Here is a 9,139-nt window from a genome sequence, read left to right as displayed (position 1 = left end):
GGAGACCAAGGCAGGCAGATCACAAGGTCAGGGATTCAAGACCAGCCTGGCCAACATAGTGAAACCCTGTCTCTACTAAAAATACAAAAATTAGCTGGGCATGGTGGCAGACACCTGTAGTCCCAGCTACTTGGGAGGCTGAGCCAGGAGAATCACTTGAACCCAGGAGGCGGAGGTTGCAGTGAGCCGAAATTTCACCACTGCACTCCAGCCTAGGCGACAGAGCGAGACTCCATCTCAAAAAAAAATTGTCAACATTATTCCATTTTTAAGTGATGGAGTACTGAAATAACTTAGGAAAACCTGATACGCCTTGTTGTTTGTGTGTGACATTGTGTTTTGTTAGTGAGGAGCCATGGCGTCTGAAAATGAGATAGCATCCCTTCTTAAAATTGAAAGTTGTTAAAACACTTTTGTTCAGTTCTGTTTTGAGTTTCTGACAAATAATGAGGACTTAGTTCTAGGTTGTATAGCGCTGAGCCCTGTGGTTATGTGATTTCCTTGCTAGGCTCATGCACTAATATATCACACTAGGATCACCTCCCACAGGTTGTCACGGACTATAGACAATTTATTTCAAGACATGAATGATCTTTACTTTCCATTCTCCCTTTTCTTCTGTAGATCACCATGGCTGTTTTCGCTCTAACAGATTTTCAGCTGTTTTTGTAATCAAGAATATAAGTTTAATTCTTCCCACCCCCCCCCCCCATAACTCCATGAACTGGAAGCGCATGTGCGCCCGTATTTTCTGCTCTGTTTTCCTTTGTTGGTCCTCCAGATAGTGCCCTCTGTTGCATGGGCCGGTTCATTTCAACCTCCACCTTCCCTTAAACACAATTAGAAGCTCTTAATTTAGATGGTGCTGATGTTAATGATGATGATTTTCTATTTTATGCAAGTTTTGACCCTCTGCTTGTCTAAAAGTCTTGAGGCAAAGAGTTATATGCAGCTTCTCTGCAGGTGTCTGATTACCTGGAGAAATTGACCATAAATGGGATTTTTAAAATACAGCGAAGACCTCGTTGCGGTTTCCAGGAAGCGCCACCAGGTGACGGTGCGGGGAAAGGGCAAAAAAAAAAAAAAAAAAAAAAAGGCGTGCCGGAAGTCTCTCTTGACTGACAGACACCCTGGCAAGTAGCGGAAGAGGAAGTGGACACGTGGGGCACTCTACGGTGGCCGAGAGGATACCGCAGATGTGTTAGCGGCGTGTCCAGAAGCAGCCCCAGGAGGTGCGCGGGGCATCGTTTTTCTTATCTGGTCTCCCGAGTGGCGAGGAGACATCCCGGCAGCCGTCATCATGGTGAAGGAGCAGTTCCGGGAGACGGATGTGGCCAAGAAAATGTAAGACGGTGAAAGAGTGGCCAAAGGACTGAGAAATAGGGCAAGGGGTCCGAGGTCAGCGGTCCGGGGTATTGGAGGGTCAGAGATGGGGTACAATGGGAAGGGGAAGGCCACTACTCCATAGGTGTGACCAGCGCCCAGAAGTACCAGCGTAGGTCAAAGAGCATTGGTCAGGCTGAGGGGATTTCAGCACCTCGAGAGGTCCCTGGACTTGGGTGGAGAAATCGGAGTGACCTGAGCCTTAATGATTTGTGCACCCTGGGCCAAAGCTCACGTTCTCCTGAAGTCATACGATGATCCCTGTTCTTCAGCGAACCTATCCCCTGCTGCAGTGCGGGGAGCAATCTGGGGTGGGGACTGTCTCTAATTCTGTCAGCCGCAGAGCGTCCCGCACGAAGGCAGTAGTTGCTTACCAAAAGGATGGGGTTACCCACTAGAAAGCTGTACCACAGTCCGACGAATGGCAGTGTCAGAAATAAAGTTGCTATATCCGGGCTTTTGCCTTCAGAAACACGTTATTAGGCGGTGGCTTCTTCTTAAGAGTTGTCAGCAAGAAAGTGAATCCAGCCGAGCGCAGTGGCTTACTCCTGTAATCCCAGCACTTTGGGAGGCCAAAGCGGGTGAATCTCCTGAGCTCAAGAATTCGAGACTAGCCTGGGCAACGTGGCGAAACCCCGTCTCTACCAAAAATACAAAAATTAGCCTGGGTGGTGGCGCACGCTTGCGGCCCCAAGTACTCGGGAGGCTGAGGCTGGAAAATCACTTGAGCCTGGGAGGCGGAGGTTGCAGCGGGCAACCTCCTGCACTCCAGCCTGGGTGACAGAGTGATACGCTGTCTCAAAAAAAAAAAAAAAAAAAAAACGTGAATTCGTCATTCTTACAGCAGACACTGAGGAGGGTCCTGCTCATTATTCCCAGTGTTGGACATTAAAGATACGGTCTGAATAAAACTTTTATTGCCTAATCTAGGTGGAGAAGGTACACAAATCAACACTGGGTACAAGTGCAATGACAAGGGTAGGTCCAGGGGGTTTTGAGAGCACATAATGGGTCCAGGCAAAATAAAGCAGACCAAACTTTTCTTCAAGGAGCAGACTGGAAGGAGAGAGCACAGGTGATGAGAAGGAAGCAGAAGACTTGAAGCTATGTTAAGAAGGCATCTTGCAGGCAGTGAGGAACCACTGAAGGATTTTCAACAGGAGAGTATCTTGATAAGAGTTCTCCTGGAAAATCTCTTGATTCATGGTGGAAAGAATTAGAGGTTGAGAGACCTTGAGATGGATATACAGAATGCCTTGCTTGGGCAGCTGTGTGGATAGTTGCCATTCATTAGAACAGGTGCCTTACCTAGGTGAATGCAGCATCCTCCCATATGGTAGCTCCACATCAACACTGGCCCGTCACACCCACCTGTACACCTGCACCCAGTCAGATGTAATACATTTTCACAAAACAGATCAAGTGCTTCTGTCAAAGTGCAAATTAGGGGTATTGTCAATTTAGTTTAAAATCCTCTAGCAGAGGCTGGGAGTGGTGGCTCACGTCTGTAATGCCAGCACTTTGGGAGGCCATGGCAGGCAGATCATGAAGTCAGAAGTTCAAGACCAGACTGGCCAACATGGTAAAACCTCATCTCTACTAAAAATACAAAAATTAGCTGGGTGCAGTGGCACATGCCTGTAACACCAGCTACTTGGGAGGCTGAGGCAGGAGAATCGCTTGAACCCGGAGGTGGAGATTGCAGTGAGCTGAGATCATACCACTGCACTCCAGCCTGGGCGACAGATCAAGACTCCGTCTCAAAAAAAAAATAAAAAATCCTCTAGCAACTTTCCATTGTGTGTGCCACCGCACCCAGCAAATTTTTTGTATTTTTAGTAGAGACAGGGTTTCACCATGTTACTCAGGACGGTCTTGATCTCCTGACCTTGTGATCCACCCGCCTCAGCCTGCCAAAGTGCTGGGATTACAGGCATGAGCCACTGCACCTGGCCGCATTTACGTTATTTAAATAAATTCCCTACCAAAGTTCCCAAGCCCTCATGCTTTAGCTCCTGTATGCTTCCCTGACTTCATCTTGTACCATTAGCTCTCTATGCTCCAGCGTATACTGATTTCATTTGGTTCCTTGAAAATGCCAAACACGTGTCAGTCCCAGGATCCTGGCCCTAGTCATTCTCTCCACTTCAGATGCTCTTCCTTCTGATTGTCAGTTTTACAGTAAGGCTTTCTGACCATGGAACATAAAGTAATTCCTCAGGCTCTACTGCTTACATCACTTCTGCATGTGTTCACATTTGTATATTTGTTTATTTGTGGTCTGTCTTTCCCATCCTGACCTGTGAGCTCTGTGTTGGCAAGGACCTTGTCTGACTTAGCTAATCTGTATCCACAGCCTCTAGGATGGTGCCTGGCACATAGGAAATAGCCAATTTGTTGGAAAAATGAATGAAGGGACAGATATGGGAGAAAAAGTATTGGGGTCTGTTTTCAATGTGTGCGGTTTGAAGTGCCTGTGAGATATCTAGGTGGAACTGTCCAGCAGGAGGTGTCTATACAGACGTCCAGTTGGGTAGCAGTAGCTGGCCTACAGAGATAGATTTGATAGGCATCAACATGTATGTGAGTAGCATGATCACTCAGGAGAATGTGTAGGATAAGAAGATAAGAGGATGAAGTTTGTAATGCTAGGTGGTGCAGTACACCAATATTTAAGGGATAGCAGTAAAAGAAAAGACCTCAAAAGAGACTGTATAAGGAGCAGCCAGAGAAGGGAAGAAGAAAACTCAAAGAGTGTATGGTGTCACCAAAGCCCAGAGAAAAGCACTTCAAGATTGGGCAGGGTGCTGCCAGTGCTGCAGAGGTAAAATGAGGAAGTTCTTATTGTATTCATCAGCAGGCAGGTTGTCTATGTGGCCTTGGTGAGCACTGTTCCTTTGATGATGACAGTAGAAACTGGATTCCAGTAAAATGAAGGGATGTTTGTGAAGGAAAAGTGAGAGAGGGTTGAATATATTTAATACTGGTAGGAAAAGCCAGTGGAGATAGTTGGAAGGATAGGTTGGTTATGGTGGGCTACGTATGTAATAGAAATTTTTGGTCACAGGTTTTGCTGTAATTTTCACCTTTTTCTTCCCACTCCAGAAGCCACATCTGTTTTGGAATGAAGTCACCTGAGGAAATGCGTCAGCAGGCACACATCCAAGTTGTGAGTAAGAACCTGTACAGCCAGGACAACCAACATGCCCCCTTGCTATATGGGGTGCTCGACCATAGGATGGTAAGGCCTCCTGACCCCTCCCGGTACCTGTGTCTTGCCCTGCTGATAAAACTGGTGGCTTATCAGATTGAAAGGAGCAGGGGCTTCCTTCCATCTCCCCAACTCCCACTGCACATATCAGACTAGGTCAAGAACTCCAGCCTTTAGTCAGCAACCTGTCTGATTCTGAGTCACGAAAATTAAGAAAGAAAAAGAAAAACAGTGGGAAGTGATCTCAGAAAGGAAATTTAAAAAGCAAAAGAAATGATTCTGTGTCACCTGGCCAGGCATGATGGCTGGGCCCTCTTTCCCGTCCAGCAGTCTGTGTTGATCATTGGGTGTGCTTTTTTTCAAAGGGTACGAGTGAGAAGGATCGTCCATGTGAAACCTGTGGGAAAAACTTGGCTGACTGTCTAGGCCACTATGGGTATATTGACCTGGAGTTGCCGTGTTTTCATGTAGGGTACTTCAGAGCAGTCATAGGCATCTTACAGGTAAGCACACAGGTGCTGATTTCCAAGACATAAGTTCTGGAGTGATTGGTCAGGGACACTAGAATGAATTTAGGAACTGTGAGTGGTGGGGGATACATCTAGGGGACTCTTTTATACTAAATACATAATATTTTCATCTCACACTACATTAAGCCACTCAAGGATTATTTGTCTTGAGAAATGGTAGATATGTGTTGTGTTTTTTTTGTTTGTTTGTTTTTTGTTTTTTTTTGAGACGGAGTCTCGCTCTGTCACCCAGGCTGGAGTGCAGTGGCCGGATCTCAGCTCACTGCAAGCTCCGCCTCCCGGGTTTACGCCATTCTCCTGCCTCAGCCTCCCGAGTAGCTGGGACTACAGGCGCCTGCCACCTCGCCCGGCTAAGTTTTTGTATTTTTAGTAGAGACGGGGTTTCACTGTGTTAGCCAGGATAGTCTCGATCTCCTGACCTTGTGATCCGCCCGTCTCGGCCTCCCAAAGTGCTGGGATTACAGGCTTGAGCCACCACGCCCGGCCTATGTGTTGTTAAAAAAATAGCAATAGTGGTAATTCAGACAATACAGAATAGCACAAAGAAAAAAATAAAGTTAACAAAGTCTGGTTACTGGCCGTGGGTACTGCTCATCTGGTGAACACAGGCTTCCTCTCTATGCATATCTATAGTATAGAGCCATTTGCAGATCTGTGTGTGTATGGTCACTCAGTTAAGGGTATAAGACAGGGCGATGGCGTTTTTAAAAGAAAAGAATTTTTCATTCTCCCTTATGCTTTTATCTGTCATGCTTAATTTGAAAAAGATGATCTGCAAAACCTGCTGCCACATCATGTTGTCCCAAGAGGAGAAGAAGCAGTTTCTGGACTATCTAAAGAGGCCCGGCCTGACCTACCTTCAGAAGCGAGGACTGAAGAAGAAAATCTCTGACAAGTGCCGAAAGAAAAACATCTGCCATCACTGTGGCTCTTTTAATGGTGAGTGGAATGCACAGAAGGCTAAACGATAGCCCTTTTCACTCACTGTCTTCTGTTTAGTTTATTAGGTTTACATAATGTTCTGGAGTCAGCTTTTCTCCTTATAAATTAGGCTTAAGAGCCCAACAACTGATGTCCTATTAGGAAATGGACCTCTCATCTTTCACTGCTATAGTAGTTTCAGTACTTTTTGTTAACCAAACTACAACCTCTGGCTAATCTGAGAACCTAATTTTTTAGTTCTTGGTAAATAAATTAATCCTTATAGGTACTGTAAAGAAGTGTGGATTACTGAAGATAATTCATGAGAAATACAAGACCAACAAAAAAGTGGTGGATCCCATTGTATCAAATTTCCTTCAGTCTTTTGAAACAGCTATTGAACATAATAAAGAAGTGGAGCCTCTGCTGGGAAGGGCACAGGTGAGCCTGAGAATGCACGCCCGCCTTCCGCCTGTCACACGCACACTCCCTCCCCCACCTCCACCCCACCCCTAGACACCCACTCTCTTCCAAAATGAGAGGTCCAGTTAGGTTTGACAGCTCTCCAGTAATTCTTCTGTTTTTGTTTATGGTTTTTTTTTTTTTTTTGAGACGAAGATGGAGTGTCGCTCTTTCACCCAGGCTGGAGTGAAGTGGTGCAAATCTTGGCTCACTGCAACCTCTGCACCCAAGGTTCAAATAATTCTTCTGCCTCAGCCTCCCACAATTCTCCTGCCTCAGCCTCCCAAGTAGCTGGGATTACAGGCATGTGCCACCATGCCCAGCTCATTTTTGTATTTTTAGTAGAGATGGGGTTTCTCCATGTTTGTCAGGCTGGTCTCAAACTCCCGACCTCAGGTAATCTGCCTGCCTCGGCCTCCCAAAGTGCTGGGATTACAGGCCTGAGCCACCGTGCCCAGCCTCCAGCTGCCAATATTTTATGAACATTTTTTATGTCAATTGCTTTGTTTGTCTAGTATCTTTTTTTTTTTTTTTCCAATGGCTTGCTGCTTTTCCACATATGGATATACCATGATTTTATGTAGCCAGTAAACTGTCAGTCTATTTCCAACTTTTCGCTGTTAAGAGCAATTTTTATTACCTTCCTATTCTGTCACATGGATAAAAAATAACAACCAAAAAAACAGCTTTTGTGAACTTTCTTGTAGCTAAATTTTTGTGTTGATTTCTGAAGTTACACCCCTGGGAATAATTATGACAAGTGGAAATTTTGGCTTGAAAAATTGGAATAAACGACATACACATTTTTAAGTCTCTTGCAGCATAGCATGTCATCCATAGAAATCTCTGTTGTCACTTATCCTAAGTGACAGATAGGTTAGAAAACATGGTGAAGGAAAACCTTGCCAAAGCTATGGAAAACTAACATAGTATCTCCATTTCTGCCTTTCTTCGTTTCCATAGGAAAACTTGAATCCCTTAGTAGTTCTGAATTTATTTAAACGAATCCCAGCTGAAGATGTTCCTCTACTTCTGATGAACCCAGAAGCCGGAAAGCCATCTGATTTGATTCTCACACGACTTTTGGTGCCTCCTTTGTGTATCAGACCCTCCGTTGTGAGTGATTTGAAATCTGGCACCAATGAAGATGATCTGACAATGAAATTGACAGAAATCATTTTCCTAAACGATGTTATTAAAAAGGTCAGTGCCTCACATTAGCTTCTAAGTTTCGTAGTATATCTATCCAAGAACTTCTGGTCAAGAAAATGTGAGAAAACTCAAACTGACGAGGTTTGTGTCTGTTCGGGCTGTGCTGGTTTTAGCATCGGATCTCAGGAGCCAAGACCCAGATGATCATGGAGGACTGGGATTTCCTGCAGCTGCAGTGTGCTCTCTACATTAACAGTGAGCTCTCGGGTATTCCCCTCAACATGGCACCAAAGAAGTGGACCAGAGGCTTCGTCCAACGCCTGAAGGGAAAACAGGGTAGGTTTCCCAGAAGATGTGCAGAAGCCGGCCTGCTCTCTTTGGTTCATTTTCGTAGAATGTCTGTCCAGCTTCTCTGATTGGAGGTCACAGGCTTTCCTCAGTCTCTCTGTTCTTATTATTCCCATCAGCCCATGGTATGCCATGGGGACCTATGACTTGTTTTTGGCTATTTAGGTCGATTTAGAGGAAATCTCTCAGGAAAGAGAGTGGATTTTTCTGGCAGAACAGTCATCTCTCCCGACCCCAACCTCCGGATTGATGAGGTAGCTGTGCCAGTTCATGTGGCCAAAATTCTAACTTTTCCTGAGAAGGTAAGTGACCACTCAGCTGCTCAATTCTTTGTTTTAAATTCAGTCTTTTACATTGTATTTTGGTATTGCAAACAGCAGGCAGTAGGAAGTCCCCAGTAACCCACTCGACCCACAGTTTGGTTTATATGAGTGTATGTGTCTTCCCAGTTTGTTTTATACATATATGGTGGTATATATTCTCTAAACCATCTGCAGCCACACTTGTTTCTGGCTTCAGGTGTATATGTTCATATATGTGCTATACTTTTTTGCAACACTTTTTTGCAAGTAATAACATCTTGACCGAGCATGGTGGCTAACGCCTGTAATCCCAACACTTAGGGAGGCCAAGGCAGGTAGATCATCTGAGCCCAGGAGTTCAAGACCCAACCTGGGCAACACAGTGAAAACCTTGTCTCTACCAAAAATACAAAAAATTAGCCAGGAGTGGTCACAGGCGCTTGTGGTCCCAGCTACTGGGGAGACTGAGGTGGAAGGATTGCTTGAGCATGTGAGGTGGAGGTTGTGAGCCAAGATCACGCCAATGCACTCCAGCCTGGTGAAAAATTCTAAAACAATTTTTTTAGAGATGGGATTCTCAGTATGTTCCCAGGCTGGTCTTGAACTCCCAGCCCTGTCTTAAAAAAAGAAAAGAAAAAAAACTTAAGACACTTTTCTATGTTGGTTCATACCTCATATTTTAAACTAACTGAATGGTAAACATTACCCCTAGTTAATATCCTTGGGATAGGTTTTTATTCTTAAAACCTTACAGTCACTGAGTCAAAGCATTTGAACTTTTTAAGGCTATTGCTGCATGCCAAGAAAGGCTTTTTTTTTTTTTTTTTTTT

General features: G+C 44.9%; 1 protein-coding gene across 1 annotated transcript in view; it reads left to right on the top strand.

The window, feature by feature from the left end:
* The first annotated feature begins 1,166 nt into the window (after nt 1–1,166).
* Nucleotides 1,167–9,139, top strand: part of POLR3A (polymerase (RNA) III (DNA directed) polypeptide A, 155kDa) — a 50,965-nt gene continuing 42,992 nt past the window's right edge. The window contains exons 1-8 of the mRNA XM_011974942.1: nt 1,167–1,344; nt 4,489–4,624; nt 4,960–5,097; nt 5,892–6,063; nt 6,332–6,486; nt 7,471–7,710; nt 7,833–7,995; nt 8,173–8,309. Coding sequence (XP_011830332.1) covers nt 1,301–1,344; nt 4,489–4,624; nt 4,960–5,097; nt 5,892–6,063; nt 6,332–6,486; nt 7,471–7,710; nt 7,833–7,995; nt 8,173–8,309 — 1,185 coding nt within the window. The 5' untranslated portion in view covers nt 1,167–1,300. The remainder of the gene's footprint in view (nt 1,345–4,488; nt 4,625–4,959; nt 5,098–5,891; nt 6,064–6,331; nt 6,487–7,470; nt 7,711–7,832; nt 7,996–8,172; nt 8,310–9,139) is intronic.

This window comes from Mandrillus leucophaeus, unplaced genomic scaffold (assembly GCF_000951045.1).
Source record: "Mandrillus leucophaeus isolate KB7577 unplaced genomic scaffold, Mleu.le_1.0 Scaffold15, whole genome shotgun sequence".
NCBI classification, from domain to species: Eukaryota; Metazoa; Chordata; class Mammalia; order Primates; family Cercopithecidae; genus Mandrillus; species Mandrillus leucophaeus.
The sequence above is the reverse complement of the archived record's forward strand: the minus strand, read 5'-3'. Positions and strand labels throughout refer to the sequence as shown.